This window comes from Cetorhinus maximus, chromosome 2 (genome assembly GCF_964194155.1).
Source record: "Cetorhinus maximus chromosome 2, sCetMax3.hap1.1, whole genome shotgun sequence".
Taxonomy (NCBI): Eukaryota; Metazoa; Chordata; class Chondrichthyes; order Lamniformes; family Cetorhinidae; genus Cetorhinus; species Cetorhinus maximus.
The window spans coordinates 189,647,328-189,670,738 of NC_135880.1; the positions used below are offsets into that span (position 1 = coordinate 189,647,328).

Below are 23,411 nucleotides of genomic sequence, written 5' to 3' on the forward strand. Positions count from 1 at the left end.
ATGTCACTTGTCTTTTAAAGGGGCTATTTTCCCATTTTATTATTCATCAATCGCATTACATTTCTCCTCCACCACATTCCAACCAAAAAAATGTTTTTTAAAGTCCTCCAATGTGTGGATGCCAAGACAGCTCTCTATCCATTCCATTATATCTACTTAAAGCTAACATTTACAACTAAGAGACATGTTAAAAATTAAAAGGTCATGGAAAAAAACACAAAACTGTTCATGGGTTTGTTCATTCCAATTTTCAATCATGACAATAACTTGCCACCTTGAGGCTGATACAGGAAAACCAAACATCTCAGACTACAATTTCCAGTGCCAACACATGGCTCCATGCTCACAATCTCTCTAATCTCTGTCTCTGACCCCTCAGTAGCTATAAAGTTCCACAGTTCATTCTGTCTTCTTACACCTTACTCTGTTTGCTGCTTGCTGTCAAATTTACTTACCAATTTATTGGTCCATTGACTCTATTCTCCTCTCTATGTAAAAAAGGTTCCAGCCTCACACTCCTGATCTGAGCTTCACCCCCCATAGCTCACCTCCGAGTTGAACTCTGGGCCATTTAATGTTCTTGGCTGCCTGCTGCCATGAATGTGTTACTAGATAATCTGGGAATGTGGATCAGGCATATTAATTGCTTTGATAAAAAGTTGAAGAGATTCAATTCCAAATTATGCTGTTTAAATATATAATTTTACATGCTTTTAAAATAGATTGGTGTATAAAAAGATGATTGTGATTTTCTTCTGGATATATTTTGAAGTAAGAGGAGGAATCAGGATGGATTTATATCAGTACAAAGGAAACTGATGGTTGCAAATCAAATTCTAAATATAAATTGATATGAAACCAAACAAATAACCTAGAATATTATAAATTATTTTAATATTCTGTTACATATTTTACAATTATTTTTCATATTACCTGAGGCAAAATCAGATTACTTGTAACAGTGATTTCATATTTCGGCCTGAGATGAGCTTTTGAACTCAGATCTCATCCATCACAAAGACCTTCTACTTCGCTCCATAACATTGTCCATCTTCACTCCTGCTTCAACTCATCTGCCACTGAAACTCTCATTCATGCCTTTGTTACCTCTAGAGTCAACTACTCCAATGTGGCTGGCTTCACAGCTTACATCCTCTGTAAACTTGAGTTTATCCAAAATTCTGTTGCCCATATCCTAACTTATATCAAGTCCAGTTTTCCCTTCACCCTTGTGTTTGCTGACCTATACTGACTCCCAGTCCAGCAACACTTCAATTTTAAAATTCCCATCCTTGTTTTCAAATCCCTCCACAGCCTTGCTAGGAGGTCTTGGGCTCAGTAGGTAGCACGCTGCTTCTGAGCTGGAAGTTCTGTGTTCAAGTTCCACTCCAGGACTTCTTAATGATGGATGGAGTTTTCATGATGTAGTTCAACAGGTTGATATCAACCTTCCAACACTTGCCCACCATTCTCCAAAGTGGCGGGGTGGGGGGGGGTGGGGGGTTGGGGGGAGGGTGGGGGGTGGGAAAGTGTGTGTGAAGATAATAAACGTAGTCTTACCTTCCCTTTCTCTGTAACCTTCAGCCCTACCATCTCACGCTATCTATGAACTCCTCTTATTCTAGCCTTTTATACATCTTTAATTTTTCACCACATGGCCATGGCTTCAGTTGTCTAGGCCCTTTGTTCTGAAATTCCCTTCCTAAGCTTCTGCACTTCTCTCACCTCCTTTAAAATGCTCCTTAAAGCTACTTCTTTGACTAAGGTTTATGTTCATATCTCCTAATATTTCCTTACATGGTTCAGCATTACATTTTGCTTGATAACACTCCTGTGAATTTTCTACTACATTAAAGCACTGTATAAATGGGACATGAACAGTATCACAGGGCATCAACTATTCCATAAATATTAGCTTAGAAGTCAAGCTGTATGCTTTCAAGAAGTTACCTCATTTGCTATTTTTACACAGGTAAATCTATTAATTCTGCCCTAAAGAAATTTCATATAATAGCATTAAATATTTGTACCTCAAAATGGCACAGTGCCACTAGTTTGGAGTTAGTTTGGTGAAAAGGTTGCTGTGCTAACAAGATACACCTGTTTGAAAGTCTAGTTTTAGCACATGGTTTTGGTCTTAATTGCTGATTACCATAATTTGAATTTGCCTGGAGGTGTTAATTCAAACCCATGCAGGTTTAGCATTAGATGCAATTTTCATGGAGGAGTATTTGTGGAGTGGGCTGGCTGACACACAGTGACAGGTTTCAAGATGGCTTAGGAACTGAGTGAGAGAGCACACAAGCTCTCAGGTATGGCAAGGGAGATCTCAGTGGAGGAGGAGGGGTGTTCTGTACCCACAAGGGGGCAACAGCCCACCTTGCTCTTCTATTTCCCTTGTCTCTCACTCCTGAAGCAGCTGGCATTGCTCTACCTACCCTCATATCCTTCCATTCATGACCAAGCAGTCTCTTTCAATTGGTGAATCCTATAAGGTGCCCAGTAAGGTAGGATAGAACAGCACTAGGTGACATCCTCTGAAAATTTGCAGAATAAATGTTAATAGAATGTTGGTGGAGTTAGAAATGACACCTTATTTGACTATGGTAAAGGTAAGTTATCCGTCCATATCCTTCTAGACCTGTCTTTACACATGTTCCTCCAATGCTTCTCTGCCATTTTTCAGCAGGGGGGGATTGCACATACCTTGTTCCATTCTTATCTATCTAATCATAGCCGGAGAATCATCTGCAACGGCTTCTCCTCCTGCTCCTGAATCTGTACGTCAAACTATTCTTGACCTCTTCCTATTTCTCATCTACATGCTGCTCCTCAGTGACATCATCTGAAAACGCAGCGTAAGTTTTTACATTAGCCAGCTCAGCATTACCACCACCTATCTCGACTCCTCCACATTTTTCTAAATTTTCAGACTGCTCGTTCAACATCGAATACTGGATAAAGAAAAATTTCCTCCAACATTGGGAAAACCGAAAGCATAGCCTTTGGTCCCTGCTACAAATTCTGTTCCTCAACCACTGGCTCCATTCCTCTCCCTGGCAATTGTCTGAGCCTAAGTCAGACTGTCACAACTTTTAACCTAAAATGAGCTTCTACCCCTGCACCCGCGCCATCACTAACACTGCCTATTTTCACCTTGGTAACAATCTGCCTTTGTCTCAGCTCATCTGAAGCCCTCAAGTATACCTTTGTTATCTCTAGACTTGGCTATTCCAGTACACTTCTGCTCTGACTCCCGCATTCTATCCTCCATAAAATTAAGATGACCCCAAATTCTGATGACCATGTTCTTACTGGCACCAAATCCCATTCGCCCATCATTCCTGTGGTTGCAGGTTAACTAATGCCTGGATTTTGAAATTCTCATTGTTGTTTTCAAATCCTGCCATTCCCTCAACCCTCTCTATCTCTGTAATCTCCTCCAGTCCTACAATCCTCCAAGATAGCTGTGTTTCTTTAATTCATTCCTCTCTGCCTCTTTCCTCCTTTAAGATGCTCCTTAAAACCTATGCCTTTGACCAAGCTTTTGGGTTGCCATAAAGTCATGGCTTGGTGTCATATTTTGCTGTGAGAAGCCTTGGGACATTTTATTATATTAAAGTAACTACATAAATGCATGTTGTTATTGTTGATGAAGGAGTGTCCTAGAAAGTCTCCTGATGTGTTTCAAAAGTCCTTTTCAAATCTCCAGCAACAAGTGAACAATTAAATGTGATATACTTTTAAGTAGTGCTCAGAATTCTCGGCAATGACATGTTTACTTCTGTTTAGCTAATTGCTGTTTGAAGTGGTGATTAGATGAAGTGTTATGACTCTTTTTGTATAAACCAATTAAACTAAATTAACAAATTAAGGGACAAATCAAAAAGCAGAATGAAGTGTTATGGGTGCAGCCTCTTTAATAACTGCTAGCAAGAATTTTAATTGTTAACCAGTAATAATTCTCTGGGCAACTGTTACTGGTACTGGCTTCAACTTGTATAGCAATATGGGAGTAAAGCCCTTGCACTAAATGCAGAGTAAATCTTCACTGCACTCAAGGCTGCATCTTTACCTTTTTAGCACTTAAAGTTGGTTGGTTCCACTTTCGGCATTTCCAATGTTCCATGAGGTCTTCACAATGCTGGTTGATCACTGTTCATATCAACCAACACTTTTAAATTTGGTGGGTGATTTACAGCTGGATGCACCTCCTGCCACTGTTTTTTAGCACCTAAAATATTAGGCCAAAATTGCCCTTATTATCTTCTATTGCCGTGCTTATAGTCAGTTCCAATTTCAGTGTGTGTTCTACATGAGAAGATAAATCAGAGGTGGAAAGCAGACCTGGGATTTAGAAAGAATTCTGTGAGAGTTATACTTAGAGATAGTGAAGTAAGTGTGTTTTGTTTCAAGCAACAATTATTAGGTCAGTCCTGCCGAACAGTCATTCAATACAGAATAAATTGAATCAGAGGCAGAGCATTCCCAGACAGCATTACATCAGGACTGAGGCAAATTTAATGAGTTTTTTTTTAAATTTAGCTGGATCTCTATGCAGTCTAGGAGGTGTGTGATATCCCTATACTCACATATCACCTGGGTGAGCTGCCAGGCATAGAAGGGGCCGACTGACCGAATGTTACTGTGAGCTACTCATTCTTTTCTTATGTTCAACTGATGGGTGAGTTGGCCCTCTCTAGTTGAAGCATGCACTTGACAATTTGGAAACAATACTGTAAGAGATCTGCCCAAAATACTGCTCAAAATTAGTGGGTTCTGATGAAAAAGACAAAGAGAAATAGATATACAGAGGGAAGATACATAAATAAATGAACTATTTAAAAAAATATTCTTTTCCCATATTTTGATTTCATGTTGCATTATGATGTGTTAGTCACACTCCCCCTTCTGGACAAATCTGGTAGTTATATTGGAAAACCATCGATAGAGATTTCAGTCAGGTTCCATGTCTGGAAGCCATTTCACTGTCCACTGGGAATCTAGGCTAGAAAAATCTGGAGAGTGTTGCAGCAGATGGAAGATTCACGCTCAGAGGTGGGAATCTGTGTGTGGAGCCGGAAGAAATGGGAGAGATACTAAATGAATACTTCTCATCAGTATTCACCAAAGAGAAGGACTTAGCGGTCGATTTGTCTAGGGAAGAGTGTGTAGATAGCCTGGATCATGTTGAGATAAAAAAAGAGGAGGTGTTAGGCGTCTTGAAGAACATTAAGGTGGATAAGACCCCTGGGCCAGATGGGATCTACCCCAGAGTACTGAGGGAGGCAAGGGAGGAGATTGCTGTGGCCTTGACAGAAATCTTTGCATCCTCACTGGCTACAGGTGAGGTCCCAGAGGACTGGAGAATGGCCAATGTTGTTCCATTGTTTAAGAAGGGTAGCAGAGATAATCCAGGAAATTACAGGCCGGTGAGCCTTACGTCAGTGGTAGGGAAATTATTGGAGAAGATTCTTCGTGACAGGATTTACTACCATTTGGAAGCAAATGGGCATATTAGTGAGAGGCAGCATGGTTTTGTGAAGGGGAGGTCGTGTCTCACTAACTTGATCGAGTTTTTCGAGGAAGTGACAAAGATAATCGATGATGGAAGGGCAGTGGATGTTATCTACATGGATTTCAGTAAGGCCTTTGACAAGGTCCCTCATGGCAGACTGGTACAGAAGGTAAAGTCGCACGGGATCAGAGGTGAGCTGGCAAGATGGATACAGAATTGGCTTGGTCATAGAAGACAGAGGGTAGCTGTAGAAGGATGCTTTTCTGAATGGAGAGCTGTGACTAGTGGAGTTCCGCAGGTATCAGTGCTGGGACCTTTGCTGTTTGTAGTATACATAAATGATTTGGAGGAAAATGTAACTGGGTTAATTAGTAAGTTTGCAGATGACACTAAGGTTGGAGGAGTTGCAGATAGTGAAGAGGATTGTCAAAGGATACAACGGGATATAGATCGGTTGGAGACTTGGGCGGAGAAATGGCAGATGGAGTTTAATCCGGACAAATGCAAGGTAATGCATTTTGTAAGGTCTAATACAGGCAGGAATTATACAGTAAATGGCAGAACACTTAAGTGCATTGACGGGCAGAGGGATCTGGGTGTACAGGTCCACAGGTCACTGAAAGTGGAAACGCAAGTGGATAAGGTAGTCAGGAAGGCATACGGCATGCTTGCCTTCATTGGCAGGGGTATTGTGTATAAAAGCTGGGAAGTCATGCTGCAGCTGTGTAGAACCTTGGTTAGGCCACGCTTGGAATATTGGGTGCAATTCTGGTCGCCACATTACCAAAAGGATATGGAGGCATTGGAGAGGGTGCAGAGGAGGTTTACCAGGATGCTGCCTGGTCTGGAGGTTATTAGCTATGAGGAGAGGTTGGAGAAACTCGGATTGTTCTCACTAGAGCGACGGAGATTGAGGGGCGACTTGATAGAAGTTTACAAAATTATGAGTGGCATGGACAGAGTAGATAGTCAGAAGCTTTTTCCCAGGGTGGAATAGTCAATTACTAGATTTAAGGTGAGAGGAGAAAACTATAGAGGAGATGTGTGGGGCAAGTGTTTTATGCAGAGGATAGTGAGTGTCTGGAATTCACTGCCAGAGGAGGTGGTGGTGGCAGGTACGATAGTGGTGTTTAAGAGGCAGCTTGACAAATACATGAATAGGATGGGAATAGAGGGATACAGACCCTGGAAGTGCAAAATGTTTTAGTTTGACAGGCAATATGATCGGCGCAGGCTTGGAGGGCAGAAGGGCCTGTTCCTGTGCTGTACTCTTCTTTGTTCTTTATTCTTTGTTCTTTGACTCCCTATGGTGCCAGATATGACCCAGTGATGACTCTCTATGGTGCCAGATATGACCCAGTGATGATTCCCTATGGTGCCAGATATGACCCAGTGATGACTCCCTGTTGTGCCAGATATGACCCAGTGATGACTCCCTATGGTGCCAGATATGACCCAATGTGACTCTCTATGGTGCCAGATATGACCCAGTGATGACTCCCTATGGTGCCAGATATGACCCAGTGTGACTCCCTATGGTGCCAAATATGATCCAGTGATGATTCCCTATGGTGCCAGATATGACCCAGTGATGACTCCCTATGGTGCCAGATATGACCCAATGTGACTCCCCATGGTGCCAGATATGACCCAGTGATGACTCCCTATGGTTCTCCTTTACTGCAGCACATCTCCAGACAGCCAGCCCAAAATAGCAGTATCCATGGGTCAGGATCAGGTTGGCCCAGTTTCTTAGTAGTGGGTGTTGACTGACTTGGATAGGAAATTACAATCTCACAGAATTATAAAAATAAAATTCAAATAAGCATTTAAGGTGCAGCATTAAGGTAAGTGTTGTGAGCATCTACTTTACTGTCAGTAACATTCCCCAGACTCCAAAATATGGCCTCAAATGAAACAAAACACACTCCAGCCAGAGTTACAATTTATTTCTACTGTGCAAATAATTCTACGTTAAGTGATTGGAATGCACTGATTGAAGTGCTGAGTCAAGTGACTGTTGTAGTAGGTCCTAGCTCTCCAGTAACTGTATTAATTGTGAAAGGTGCAATGTGGAGGTATAATGATGTGTAAGGAATTGTGGAGATCTAAGAGGCAATTACAAGCTTTAGAGTGGAGTTTCCGATAGCTTTTAGCCTGAGGTCGGTTTGATGTATTATGGCTATCTGCTCAGCAGAAGTGATGATGAATAAATCAATATAAATTCAAGAGTGGGTAGGGGAGCAAGTGTTGTCATTGGCCATTTGTGGCGAGTAGTTTTGTCAGTTGGATTAAGTGATAGCTGGGATCGAGCAGGCTAGCTCGATCATGTAATGCTTGGTTTATTATGCAGTGATAACAACAATTACTCTAATCTTGCCAAAATGGGGCATTTTTTCCATTCACTAACTTTTTTATGTGGAAGGATACATATAGCAAAACGTGCATGTATGTGCCTCTGTCATTTCCAGTGGCTGTATGATGGAGTGTGAAACAAGGTAATTTACTCAGTGTCCTAACTGTCATTACCTGTGCAGTACTCTGTACTCCTTCACTTTAACTCCTTTTTGAAAAAAAAACCTTCATTGTATCATACCCAGTAATCCTGATGTATTGTAAATGTCTTCATGCAAATGCTAAGGTGGCTTAGGAAAGAAAGTTAAATTACCTTTTATTTTAAAACAAGACGATTTACCCAATGGAAATTTGTTTAGCAAAAATAAATAGAAAAATTGATTGGGATTCAGGAGATGAGGGTTATTTAACCTGGTATAAACCAGTTGATGCTTTACCATTGGTAAGTTCTCTGATGCCTGTGCTAGTGTGAAACAGCAGGGATGTGTAGTGTCAGATAACCTGGAACCACAAGTGATTTCAATGAAGGCTGAACAACAAAGCCAGAAAAATTGAAGGGAATTCTCTATTTATTTAAATATCAGCCTGCTTCATTTCTTTGGTAGCCCTCTCAATTCAGAGTCAGAAGATGGTGAGTTGAAGCACCAGACTAGAACCTGAGTAGGCAATATAAGCTGATGGATCAATAACAAAAACAGAATTACCTGGAAAAACTCAGCAGGTCTGGCAGCATCGGCGGAGAAGAAATCAGTTAACGTTTCGAGCCTTCATGGCCCTTCGGCAGAACAGGCCATGAAGGCTCGAAACGTTAACTGATTTCTTCTCCGCCGATGCTGCCAGACCTGCTGAGTTTTTCCAGGTAATTCTGTTTTTGTTTTGGATTTCCAGCATCCGCAGTAGCTTTTAGCTTTTTGTTTTTATCTCTGATGGATCAATGCATGACTGAGGGTGTGTTGCATTGTTGAAGGTGCTGCCTTTTAGATGAAACACGATTAAACCCTGTCTCCTTGTTCAGGTAAACATAAAAGATCTCATAGCACCCTTTGAAGAAAATCAGAGTTTTTCCAATGGCCTAATCTACAAGCTACCCTCAACCAACATCAGCAAAGCCGAAATTGGTGAAATTGGTCTGTGCCAGTAGCAATTAAATAACAAATCGTCAGCCCGTTCTACAACATCCAGTTTTTGTTTACATTGATTTCAACCTGGAACAGTATAAAACAAGTGGCCAATTTACTATGAACTAATTTCGTGCTTCTAGCAGAGACCAATTTTGCTCCATTAACAGCTTGTTTGTATGATATTCTTTTTCTGGAACTTTACTACATGCAAGTGGGCTGCATTGAAAATAAAGTAATTTCTTGATGCGAAGCACTTTGTGACACCAAAGCCATGTGTAGGATGCTGTATAAATACAGCTTGTTTATTTTCATCTTGCGACTTAAATTTTTTAAAATTATAACATAAATCTAGATAAAGTACAAAATCATAGGTGGATTATAGTTAGTCTCCTAGATGATATTTATCATATCACATTGCTTGCCATTGCATATCTGACTTGACACTTGTAGTACATTTTAAGCAGGTAAAATAATTTTAAATAGTATTTTTGAAGCTTTAAAGAAAGCCGTTTAGTAGCTTTGTGGCTTTATGTTGTCATCTGTTGAAGCACTGAGACTTTTTTGATTTCTGCCAGCAATTGCCTATGCTGTATCAGCGATGAGATGTTCATGATTTGCAAATACTATGAAGTGTTTACTCAGATGTCGACTGCATGCAATCAGTGTGGTCCTGCCAATTTGGGAAGTTTTACAGGATGATACTGTAACCAACTTGCATACTATTGGATATTTGTTGTAGGCCTTTAATTAACTGGTTACAATATCTTTTGTAGGTAGCTCTCCATTAAGCTATTCCACGTCATCTCACAATGATCAGTCAGCACGTCTCCCAGCCAAAGAAGGTGGGTTCAATTTGCTTCTTTTAAGCATTTTTGTAAGTGATTTTGAAATAAAGCTGAAATGGACTTCTGGCTTTGTTAAGGGTGAATGCAGTATCCCTGTGTTAAACATAATATGCACTATTTCATTAATGTCCACATGTTGTTTTGTCAAAACAAATCTCCAGTTAAAGAAAACTTCAGCAGAGAGTCTAATGTGCAGGCTAATTTCCAACATCTTCATTGTGCTTAAACCATGGATTCACTGTGGTAGATTCTCAACTTACCACCCATGTATGAAAACTTACACCATGGATCATTCTTCATTATAGAAACTGTCTGATTTGTATTAGAAACATAGGACTGGATTTTATGCTCCCCAGCTGGTAGGTTTGAAGGTGACGGTCACATAAAATCCATCGGCTGTCTTTCCTGCCACCTTCTTACCTGCTACCAACATGTCTGAAAGTTTATGAGGGGTGGGGAAGGTGTCAGACGGCCTACCCACCCTTAGGCCTATTGAGGCCCTTAATTGGACATTTAAGGGCCTCATCCCACCCCTGCTTGTATTTTTCTCATGGCAGGGGGAGGCCCATGCCATCCAAGAATCCTGACAGATTTTAACTGTGTGGGTTGGTAACAGGGGGTATGTCCTTTGTGGGTCCCCTGGGCCAATTGGAGACACCCGCCCTAAAAGTCACCCTCCCCCTTTAACTCTTTCCCTTTCTCCCTGGACCCAGTCCTCACCCTTTCCTTTGCTGAGACCCCCAACCCTGGACTCAGGGCTCCTTGGTTTGATGGGACTGGCTGTAATCCCAGCAATGGCCACCACTCCCAGCTGGTGGTGCTGGGACTACAGAGCTGCTGGCCATCTGATTGATTGGTAGCTTTCTAATATGGAACTTCCTTCTAAGATAGAGGTGGAAGTCTTGCCTTAAAGCAATTAAGGGTGATGCCCAATTTAAAAAAAACTGACCTTTTCTTCAGAGGGTGACTCCATGTTGAGGCATCCAATCTTTCTCCATCACAAATATGCAGCTCCCTCCTTGGCTGATGGGACTGCTGCTGTGTCAGTGCTTGCTGGTCTTCCTTTGGCCCTCCAGCCTTCAGAGCCCACCTAAAGATGGCGAGCCCATGCCCTACCATTAATTGGCCTGGCCTTTTAAAAATCCAGGTGGATGTGTCTGGAATGTGCCGTGTGGGTTCCTGACCCAGAATTAAAAGCGCCAGCCTCAGGAAATTCCAGTGTGAACAATGTAAATTTATACATTATTTCATAAGTTGGATAGCAAAAAATCTAGCCTTTTGAATAAGGATGCTGTATACTCAGGGTTTAGGTGGGGCAGTGAATAAGCATGCAGATTTCAGCCTTGGAGATATGGGCCCAGAATTTCTTCATAGCTCTTCCTCCCCCACTTCAAACTTATTGGAAGAGCAAGAAAAATCATATTTATGCTCACAGCCCTCCCACAGTAATAGCTGTGTGGGGGCAACATGCTATGGTTGTATAATCATCCCAGAATGATTGGATGAAAGTACCTCTATTTCCTTTGGTTTTCAGGAGAACTATGTGAATAGATGGTGCTGGTGGTATGTTATACATTACTCAGGGGGCTTATGTTGCTGTGGCAACATGCACTTTTTACATGCATGTCTGGAGCTATAGATAGTGATGGTAGAGACTCCATCACATGGTTAACCAGAAATCTCTCCTGCTCTTATCTTCTTGGCCATCAAGTCCTAGGCTTCTGACGCAGGGGTAGGGATGCTACCCACTGCGCCGCAAGGACTTTGTGAAATAGATGAAATGTGGGTCCACAACTATAAATAATCAATGATGGCTATTTTGTTTAGAAAAGCTGTACAAGTAGTTGATAAAATCATAGAATAGTACAGCATATAAAAAGAAGCATTCGGCCCATCAAGACTGTTTCTTGAAGAGCAATCCAATTAGTCTCACTTGCTGGCTCTTTCCTCATATCACTGCAAGTTTTCTCATTCAAATATTTATCCAATTCCCTTTTGAAATATTGAATCTTTTTCTATATCCCATCAGGCAGTGTATTCAAATCCCTAACCACTCATTGCGGAAAAAAGTTTTCCTGTTGCCTCTGGTTCTTTTGCCAAACACCGATCTAATTATTGACCTCCAGCCATTGGGACTGTATCTTGCATCCACTTCCATTGGAACTCTTTACTTTACTTTACAGAGATGGATGGAGCACTAAGCAGGGGAGTCAAAAACTAAGTTTACAAATATATGAGGGTAACTTACACTCCCCTATGCTGATTTCCCTAATCTTAATGAGCAAATTAAAATGACTATGATTAGCTTGGCAAGCACAGATGGATGAGTTAGTCAACTTGGTAGCAGTCTGTGTTTACATATTTAGGATTATTTTGACCAAAGGATGAAAACAGGCTACAGTGCTAATACGTCATGCCTTTGTAAATAAAATACCACACAATTTTGGTCCTAATTACTGAATACCATAATTTGAACTTGCCTGGAGGTGCTAAACCAGAAACTTGCATGTTTTGCACTGAAGTGCTGATTAGACATTATTTTCATGGAGCAGCACATGTTAGCTCCATACATCCACTTCCATTATAGATGTGGAATACGAGCTCTGGCTGGTACACAATGACACATTGCAGGATGGGATTGAAGGAGAGGGTGCACAGATTTCCAAATGCAACACTGGAATTTTTGGTGGAGGAGGTTCAGAGGAGAAGGGATGTCTTATATCTGCAGCAGGGAAGGAGGCCACTCTGCCCCGCTTAGCCTGGCCTTATGTCCTCCTCCCAATCCTCGTCTAGACCAAGAGTACCTCTAGCAAGATGCCCATGACCAAGCTGTGGGGAGGCAGTGGTGTAGTGGTATTGTCACTGGACTAATATTCCAGAGAGCCAGGATAATGCTCTGGAACTTGGGTTTGAATCCCACCATGGCAGATGGTGAAATTTGAATCCAGTAAAAATCTGGAATTAAAAGGCTGATGATCACCACAAAACCATTGCTCACTGTTGTAAAAGCCCATCTGGTTCACTAATGTCCTTTAGGGAAGGAAATCTGCTGTCCTTACCAGGTCCGGCCTAAATGTTACCCCAGAGGTTGACTCTTAAATGTCCTCTGAACAAGGGCAAATAGGGATGGGCAATAAATACTGGCCTAGCCAGCAATGCCCACAGTCCATGAATGATTTAAAAAAACACTCCCTTTCTCTTGGTGACTCTTATAAGGTTTAGTAGCACAGCGCTTACGCTTTTTAGATGGCATCTTTAGCAAATTTCTAGAATGAATGTTGCTTGAGCGTTGGTGATATTTCAACAAAATGTCCCAGAAAATGTCACAATATATTTCAGAGGCCCTTAGCGGCAATGAACATGAAATGGTGTGTATCCCTTTAAGTGGCACTTGAAATTAACATCAACATTGATGCCCTAAGTGGTCAATGTTAGGAGGGTGGTTGTTGAAACATTAGCCACAAAAATGATGTGCATCCTCTTTAATGAGTGCTAACAGGCATTTTAATGGCAATCAGCTGTTTAACATCCCTCTGGGTGGTTGTTACTTATGCTGGCTTCAACTCCTTTACCAAGATGGCATCTTATGCTAAATGTGTGCTAAACTAATGTTGCAGCTTAAGATCCAATTTTGGCTACTGCGCAGACTGTTTAGCATCTGAGGTACATTTAGTGAAAATCACCCCCACAACCTTCAATTAACTTTCACTACAAAGTACAATTGAACCAACACCAGGTGGCAGGAAGTTTGTAAATACAAACAATGTAATATTGACATAGAGTGAAAGACACTGAAGATCTGAACAGAGGTCGTGCAGTTTAACACAAGTGATAGCACAGCCAGTGGCTGCTTCCTTACAAATAGTTTACATTATGGTAGGGCATCTAACAATGTGTGTTATTACAAAAATAAAAATACCTGGAAAAACTCAGCAGGTCTGGCAGCATCTGCGGAGAGGAACACAGTTAACGTTTCGAGTCCATATGACTCTTCAACAGAACTAAGTAAAAATACCAGCATCTGCAGTTTTTGTTTTTATCTAATGTGTGCTATTAGTTAGACTTACCCTGGTATTTTAAGGTCTTAAATGTTTTTGTTTCACAAGTTGTTGAATGGGTGAGCTGCTCATAGCACAGTGAGGGAAATGGGTACCTGGGATCTGAGTGAACGGGGAAAGAAACTGTGCATCTCCTTAACTAATCAGATTGAAGCAATATGAAATTAACAGCATAAGGACTGAGAAGGAAGTGTAAATTAGAGAGGGCGAATTCAATGTCAAGCTGTCTTGTGGTGCAGAAGCTCCGGGTTTAAGTCTTGCTTAAAGACTTAATAGCCATGGAGTATGTGTTCATAATGTGGCCAAGTGTCACAGGTCAACAGGTTGTAAATCCTTCCAATATACCTGATGGCAGGTGGTAAGAGTAGGAGAATTTCCTGGTCAGCCATACTGCAGTACTTTGCCAAGCATAATCATAGTCTAATCAAATGGAAGTACATGGTTGCCAATGCCCTCTTAGGACATGATACCAAAAGGAGAAAGAGAAATTCACTGTCTAAAAAGGCACATAAATAGAGAAAGAAAGATTGGATGCAAGGAGTTAGAAAAATTAAAAAAAAAAATTGACATTTTAACATCTCCAACAAGAATTGAAATGCAAGGAATGAGATTCCAAACTTGTAATAGTAATTTTCATGGCTAGAGAGGTTGATTAACAGTAATTAACATACCTTACATAATTAGAGGTGTACTTAGACTGAAATGGAAAAGGCCTAACTTTCTGTAGTAAACTTAGTTTGTGTTTAAAATGCAAATAGAGCAGCTTCATGAATTTCAGTGGTGAGTCAGACAGCAAGATGCTATTTTACAAACCTAATGGTAGAGTATATCAACTCCGATAGCAACTTTTTGGACATCTGTCTGTAATCTCACATCAGCACTTCACCTAAAGTTTCTATACCATTTGCACATAAACAATAGTGAAGGCCATTAACCCCATTGTTACCTTTGTTGTGATTACCAGGCCTGTCAGTAAACACAGTTGTAAACACATGAAGCTCCCCTTAATGGTTAAATTGGGAAGTGCACCACTTCATGGGGTGGTGCTGCTGAGCTGCACACATCAGAAGTTCCCAGGATCACTTCCTGGTCTGTGCTGAGATCGCAGATATGCAACAGGGAAGTAATTGGCAATATCAGTCGGTCTGAAGTTCACTTGAGCTGAAGAGGCCCAATTTAAGCAGGGTTCCCATTCCTGATCACTAATCAATGACTTTGCTGTAAAGTGGACTTAGAAATTGGAATGTGATGCTCTCCATGTAGAATAGCCCCACAACACTCACTTGCTTGACTCACTCGTGAAAAATTGTCAATGTTCAAGTCAACAGAGCGTAGCAGGACCCATTCAAGAGCATGATCATCGGGATAAAACACTGATGGTGAGAGAAGTAGACACTTCTACTCAGATCGACAACAACAAGGACTTGAAGACCGTCAGCAGTCATTTTTGTCTGTAAATTTTGGAACAATTCAGGATCCCTATTGAAAAGTACCAAAAGACTGCGCACTGCTGCAGTTCTCCCATCTCAGTAGTGTAAAACTGAGGCTATAGCCAATGCAAAGCTTAGTTAGTTGAACTTTCAGTTGCCTGTTTCCCTGATACATTTAATCAGAATGTGGCACGCTTTGCTCCTGATTATCTCACAAAAACTGCAAGAGTCACTGGGGATGTAGATTCAAATTTACTCAACACTAGGAAACAGTAAACAGCTTTAAATATAGCTTCCCTCCCAAGACAGATAAGTACTGGAATGTGGTCCCTCCGGAAATCCCACCCAGCTCTTTAGTCAATGTTTCTGAGAAGTCATTAAGATTCAGATCATAAACATTTATATACATCCAGCAGTTAGAACTCTTCTTGAATGCAGGTAATTTGCTTGTGTGATCTCTATTGCTCTTGTGCTATTACAGTAATGTTGCCAACCCTCCATTTTTGTCCTGGAGTTCCCCAGGATTTATTTCTTGGACATTGCAGAAAAAATTATAGGGGCGTTAAAAATGGTATTTTTTCTTTCATTTTCGTGGATACTTTCATCTATTAGTTATAATAATATTAGAAATGGGAGTTAAAAGCTGTTTGACAGGGTGGGTGGATGGAGGCAGGAAGATCATGTGATGAAATCTCTAGGAATATGTCCAACCAGAGTTGGCAATGCTTTGTTATGGTGAAGGGAGCCTATCACTATCGATCTGATGTTCAAGGATGAAAGTACCAGGCAAATTACATTGATTTCTAAGTCACTTGGCACATTGCCCCATGACGAGTGTGACTGACAGGACTGAGGTCAGTCTACAACTAGCAGCAATGTCCCAATGTCTGTGAATGACATATATTGTAGCTGGTCTATGGCAACCACAAATCAAAACAATATTATGCTGATATTCAGCATCTGGATTGCACCACACCCCTCCTTGTGCAGAATTATTTGCAGAACACACTGACTAATGTTTTCTGGTTCTATGGGTGTGGGCAGTGCTTTGATACTCAGTCAACTGGTCATTTTTCACATGTGAATAATAAAATGATACAGCATGGGACAAGACCATTCAGCCCATCATGTCTCTATTGGCTCTTTGAAAGAGCTACCTAATGAGCTCCACTCCCCTACTCTTTCCTCATGGCATTGCAAATGTTTGAAATTTAGGCCCAGATTTTTGCTCCCGGGTCAGGTGCGCAGAGTCAGGACATTTTGTCGCTCCGCCAACCAGACCTTGGAAAAAGAGACCCAGAAGGTCAGATTTTTGTTCCGAGGTGGCGGGCTGGATTAGAAGTTGGACCTACCACCCTGGAACTGCCTCTCTGCTACGGCACTTTGTTGAAGTTATTAAAAAAATGATTTCAACAAAAAAATATCCCTCATCACCCCCATGCCCACAGGGCTGGGCTCTAGATTCAAGCCTCTGTATTTTTTTGCAGATGGAGATTGACCTTTTTTTGCCTTTATTCTTTCAGCACTGCCAAGGCTAGCATTTGCTGGCCATCCCTAATTGCCCTTGAACTGAGTGTCTTCCCTGGCCGATAAGTGCTCTGAACCTGATGGGTTGCATCCTAGGATATTAAAGGAAGTAGCTACAGAGATAGTGGATGCACTGGTAGTTATCTTTCAAGAATTCATAGATTCTGGAAAAGCCCCAGAGGATTGGAAAACTACCAATGTAATACCCTTTTTCAAAAAGGGAGGGAGACAAAAAACAGGTAACTATAGGGCAGTTAGCTTAACATCCGTTATTGGGAAAATGTTAGGGGAGAATTTTCTTCCCATTGGGGGGGGTTGGGCGGGAGCGGGCGCAGGCGGGCGCGCAGCCAATCGCTGCCTGCGATCGGCTGTGTGCTGCCATTTTGCATGGGCGGGCCAATTAAGGCCCACCCAGCATGACATGCACCCAGAAGCGCTGAGCACTCCCTGTGTGGGCAGGGGGAGGAGGCTGAGTCTAGGCATGCACACGAAAGAGCGCAGAAATCTCCCTGAGAGACAGAGCTGCATCAGGCAGATTAGTTTGATTTTGAAAAATTTTAATAAAGAAAAAAAAAAATTTTTAAACATGTCCCCTCAGGTGACAGTATCACATAAGCTGGGACATGTCAATAAATTTTATTAAAATTTTTTATTAAACTTTAAAAACCTTCATGTAACCTCATCCCGCCCGTGGATGAGGTTTCATGATAAATGCAAAGGCCACCTGGGCTCTTCGCCTGCCCACCAACAGGTCAGTTAAGCACTTTCATTGGTTTTTAAATGGCCTCAATAAGCCTTTGACAGTTCGGCGGGCGCGCAGCTGACTCCGCTGCTCGCCCGCCGAACTGAAGATCTGAATGATGTGCGGTGATGTCAGTGACGTCACCATGCATAATTTTATGCATCGGTGAGTGGGGCCCGCCTTCTTGCCTTAGAGTCTATTATAAAGGATGTAATAGCGGAGCATTTAGAAATGCAGAATATAATCAAGCAGAGTCAGCATGGCTTCATGAAGAGGAAATAATGCCTGACCAATTTGTTAGAATTCTTTGAGGAGGTAACAAGCAGGATAGATAAAGGGGAACCAGTAGATGTAATGTATTTGGATTTCCAAAAGGTGGTTGATAAGGTACCGCACATAAGGCTACTTAAGAGCCCATGGTGTTGCGGGTAGTATATTAGCATGGATAGAGGTTTGGCTAACTAATATAAAGACAGAGAGTTGGGATAAGGGAGGCATTTTCAGGGCAGCAATCTGTAACTAGTGGAGTGTCACAGGGATCACTGCTGGGGCCACAATTATTTACAATATATATTAATGGCTTGGATGAGGGAAGTGAATGTACTATCACCAAGTTTGTGGATGACACAAAAATAGGTGGGAAGGCAAGTGGTGAGGATGATACAAAGAGTCTAAAGAAGGATATGGGCAGCTTAACTAAGTGGGCAAAAACTTGGCGAGTGGAATGTAATGTGGGAAAATGTGAGGTTATGCACTTTGGCAGAAAGAATAGAGGAGCTGAATATTATTTAACTGGGGAAAGACTGCAGAAAGCTGCAGCACAGAGGGTTTTGAAGCATGTGCATGAATCCCAAAAAGCTAACATACGAGTTCAGCAGGTAATAGGGAAGGCAAATGGAATGTTGGCCTTTATTTCAAAGCGAATGGAGTATAAAAATAAGGAAGTCTTGCTAAAACTCGTTAGGCCACACCAAAATACTGTGAACAAGTTTGGTCCCCTTATCTAAGGAAAGATATATTGGCGTTGGAAGCAGTCCAGAGAAGGTTCACTAGGTTGATCCCAGCTATGGAGGGATCTTCTTATGAGAAGAGGTTGAGTAGTTTAGGCCTGTACTCATTGGAGTTTAGAAGAATGAGAGGTGACCTTATTGAAACGTATTCTTAGGGGGCTTGACAGGGTAGATGCTGAGAGGTTGTTTCCCCTTGTGAGAGGGTCTAGGACCAGGGGACATAATCTCAAAGTAAGGGGTTAAGACATTTAAGACAGAGATGAGGAGGAATTTCTTCTCTTAGATGGTAGTGAATCTGTGGAATTCTTTACTGCAGAGGGCTGTAGAGGCTGGGTCATTAAATATATTCACAGCTGAGATAGACAGATTTTTAATCAGTAAGGGGATCAAGGGTTATGGGGAAAGAGAAGGAAATGGAGTTGAGGATTATCAGATCAGCTATGATCTAGCTGAATGGCAGAGCAGACTCAATGGGCCAAATGGCCTACTTTTGCTCCTATGTCTTATGGTCTTATTTCAAAGGGCAGTTAAAAATCAGCCACATTGCTGTGGGTTTGGAATCACATGTAGGCCAGACCAGGTAAGGATAGAAATTTCTTTCCCTAAAGGGCATTAGTGAACCAGATGGGTTTTTACAACAATCAATTAATTTCACTGTCGCCATTACTGAGACTGGTTTTCAATTCCAGGTTTATTAGTTGAATTTACATTCCACGAGCTGCTGTGGTGGGATTTGAACCCAGTGTCTCCAGAGTATTAGCCTGGGTCTCTAGATTGCTAGTTCTAATGACATTACCACCACACCACTGTTGCTGTAATGAATGGAATAAGTATCAGAGTGGGATCTGGAGTACTTCTGCCCCCCTCCCAAGCTCAGAGTTGTTAAGGTTAATTCCAGCATCCTCTCATTCCGTTGTTTGAAATCAACTAACTCAGCACAGATCAGCGATTTAACCTAGTCTCTAAAGCTCAGAGGCTACACTAAATGGACCAACAACCCAGTGAGAAAACAGGTAAATGGATCTACAGCATAATGTTCTGGAACACTGGGGCTGGCTCTGGGGGAGATGGCACCTGTACAAGCCGGACAGGTTGCATCTGAACAGAGTCAGGACTGAGTTCCTTGAGGGGCGTTTTGCTAATGCTGTTGGGGAGGGTTTACACTAACTCAGCAGGGGTGTGGGAACCAGGAGAGAATATAGAAAGTAATACCAGGGTACATGGAATGCTGGGAGAGGCAGATAGAACTAAAATAGAAAATAGTAAGTTAATAGATGGAGTCGGAGTAAGGGAGCAAGTAATGAAGTCTAAATCAGGGTTAAACTGCATGTATGTGAATGCACAGAGTATAGTTAATAAAATTGTGGAGTTACAGGCACAGATTGCCTTATGGGATTATGATTTTGTGGCGATAACGGAGACTTGGTTTAAGGAAGGGCAGATCTGGGCATTATATACTCCTGGTTACAAGGTGTTCAGAACAAATAGGGAAGGGGAAAACAGAGGAGGGGTGGCATTTTTGATTAAGGAGAGTATTGCAGTACTGGAGAAAAAGGATGGGTCAAAGGATTCAAGGACAGAATCAATTTGGCTAGAGCTAAGGAATAAGAAGGGTGCAATTAAATTGCTCGGTGTAATATATAGACCACCAGCTAGTGGGAAGGATCTAGAGGAACAATTCTGCAAGGAAATTACAGAGAAGTGTAAACATCATAGAGTTGTTATAATGGGGGACTTTAGTTACCATATATAGCCTAAGATGGTGGTAGTGTAAGGGGCAGTAAGGGACAAGCGTTGCTAGATTGTGTTCAGGAGAATTTCCTACAGCAGTATGTGTCCAGTCCAACAAGAAAGGAGGCACTGCTAGACCTGGTCCTTGGGAATGAGGTGGACCAAGTGGATCAAGTGACAGTGGGGGACAGTGATCGTTGTATCATAAAATTTAGGATGACGGTGGAAAATGACATTGGTCAATCCAGAATAAAAATAATCAACAGGCGGAAAGTGGACTTCAATGGGGGAAGAACGGAGCTGGGCAGGATAGACTGGAGCCAAAGGTTGGCAGGAAAAACAGTAGCTGAACAATGGGCTACCTTCAAAGAAGTGACAGTTTGGGCACAATCAAGGTTTGTTCCCTCAAAAGGTAAGGGTAGGACAAACAAATCCAGAGCTCCCTGGATGACAAAGGAGATAGAAATTAAGGCTCGGCAAGCAGGGGCGGGACCCTCTCGCTGAGGTGTAAAATGACGTGGGGTGACGTCGGCGCGCATCATTCAGATTTTCAGTTTGGCGGGCGTGCAGCCGACTTAGCTGCACGTCCACCGGACTGTCAGAGGCCTACTAAGGCTATTTAACAATCGATTAAATCATTGACCTGTGCTGCCGTCCAACCTTAAGGTTGGCTGGCAGGTGAAGAGCCCAGGCAGCCTTCGCATTTTTCATGGAACCTCGTCCATGAACGTTTTTAAAGTTTTGGAAACATTTTTATTAACATTATTAACATAATTAACATTAACATGGGTCATGTTCTTAAAATTTTTTTTCTCCCTTTATTCAATGTTTTATACATGCGGGAAAGAGCACACTCCCTGACTCAGCCTACAACCCCCGCTTCCAGGTGGGTGTCACACTGTGTGGGCCTTAATTGGCCTGCCCACATAAAATGGCGGCGCTTAGCTGATCAGAGGCGCCGATTGGCTGCGCGCGCGCCCACGCCCAGCTCCGCACAACCCCCTCGCCGGGGAGAAAATTTCTCCCCTAAGTTAAAGAAGAAAAAGTGTGCTTATGACAGGTGTCAGGTGGCAAACATAATTGGTTACCAGGCTGAATACAGAAGGTTCAGAAGGGATGTGAAAAGGAAACTATGAGAAGCAAAGAGGGATTATTAAAAAAAGACTGGCAGCTAACATAAAAAGAAATCCCAAAGTGTGCTATAAGCACATCAATAGTAAAAGGGTGGTAAAAGGAGGAGTAGGGCCAATTAGGGACCAAAAAGATGATTTACACACAGAGGCAAGATGCATGGCTGAGGTGTTAAATGAATACTTTGCATATGTCTTTCCCTACGAGGCAGATGCTACCTAGGCCATGGTGACAGAGGAGGAAGCTCAGTCATAAAAGGGTTCAAATTTGATAAGGAGGAGTACTGGATAAGCTTTGGTACTTAGCTGACAAGGCACCAGGACCAGATGAGATGCATCCAAGAATATTGAAGGAAGTGAGAGGGGAAATTGCAGACTGGCAATAATATTTCAATGTTCCCTGGATTTGGGGGAGGTGCCGGAGGACTGGAAAATTGCAAACATTATGCCCTTGTTCAAAAGAGGTTGTAAAGATTTGCCCTGCAATTAGAGACCGGTCAGTTTAACTTCAGTGGTGGAGAAACTTCTAGAAGCAATTATTCGGGATAGAGTTTATAGTCACATGGAAAAATGTGGATTGATTTGGAAGAGTCAGTGTGGATTTGTTAAAGGAAAAGCCTGTCTAACGAACTTACTGGAGTTTTTTGAAGAGGTAACAGAGATGGTTGATGAGGGCAAAGCCGTTGATGTGGTTTATATGGACTTCCAAAAGGCGTTTGATACAGTGCCACACAACAGACTTGTGAAGAAAGTTATAGGTCATGGAATAAGAGGGTCAGCCACAACATGGATACAAAATTGGCTGAGGGATAGGAAACAGAGGGTAATGGTTAATGGGTATTTTTTGGGCTGGAGGAAGGTTTGTAGTGGAGTTTTCCAGGGGTCGGTATTGGGACCCTTGCTTTTCCTAATATATATTAATGATCCAGGTCTTCGTGTACAGGGGACAATTTCAAAGTTTGCAGATGACACAAAACTTGGGAGAATTGTAAGCTGTGAGGAGGACAGTGTAGAACTTCAAAAGGATATTGACATATTGGTGGAATGGGCAGATAGCTGGCAGATGAAGTTCAATGCAGAGAAGTGTGAGATGATACAATTTGGTACAAAGAACATGGAGAGACAGTATAAAATTAAGGATGCTATTCTAAAGGATGTGCAGGAGCAGAGAAACCTGGGTGTATAAGTACATTAGTCATTAAGGGTGGCAGGTCAGGTAGAGAGAGCTGTTACTAAAGCATACAGTATTCTAGGCTTCATTAATAGGGGCATAGAGTACAAGAGCAGGGAGTTTATGATGAACTTATATAAGATACTGGTTAGACCTCAGCTGAAGTATTGTGTACAGTTCTGAGTGCCACACTATAGGAAGGATGTGAGCGCATTGTGGAGAGTGCAGAAGAGGTTTACAAGAATGGTTCCAGTTATGAGGAACGATTGGAGGAGTTTGGACTGATTTCCTTGGAGAAGAGAATGCTAAGGGGAGACTTGATCGAAGTTTTCAAAATCATGAGGGGTCTGGACAGAGTAGATAGGGAGAAACTGTTCCTGCTTGTAAACGGATCGAGAAACAGAGGGCACAGTTTTAAAGTGTTTTGCAAAAGAAGCAAATGCGAGATGCGAGAAAAAAAGCTTTTTCACACAGCGAGTACTTAGAGCGTGGAATGCACTGACTGGAAGTGTGGTGGAGGCAGGTTCAATTGAGGCATTCAAGGGGGCATTGGATGATTATTTAAATAGAAACAATGTGCAGGGTTTTGGGGAAAAGGCAGGAGATTGGCACTAAGTTAAAATGCTCAGAGAGCCGGTGCAGACACGATGGGCTGAACGGCCTTCTTCTACACCATAACAATTCTGTGATTCTGTGACACAATGTATTGGAGCAGTACTATGCCACTACACAGAGAATTCGGCCACCACATCACACAGGTAGGACACTGAATG

At 42.0% G+C, this 23,411-nt stretch overlaps 1 protein-coding gene across 10 annotated transcripts in view; it reads left to right on the forward strand.

Moving 5' to 3' along the window:
* fli1 (Fli-1 proto-oncogene, ETS transcription factor) overlaps positions 1-23,411 on the forward strand; it is an 84,527-nt gene that overhangs the window by 15,392 nt on the left and 45,724 nt on the right. For all 10 annotated transcript variants that reach the window (XM_078530886.1, XM_078530926.1, XM_078530866.1 and 7 more), the window contains one exon: positions 9,768-9,836. In XM_078530886.1, the coding sequence (XP_078387012.1) occupies positions 9,768-9,836 (69 nt within the window). The remainder of the gene's footprint in view (positions 1-9,767; positions 9,837-23,411) is intronic.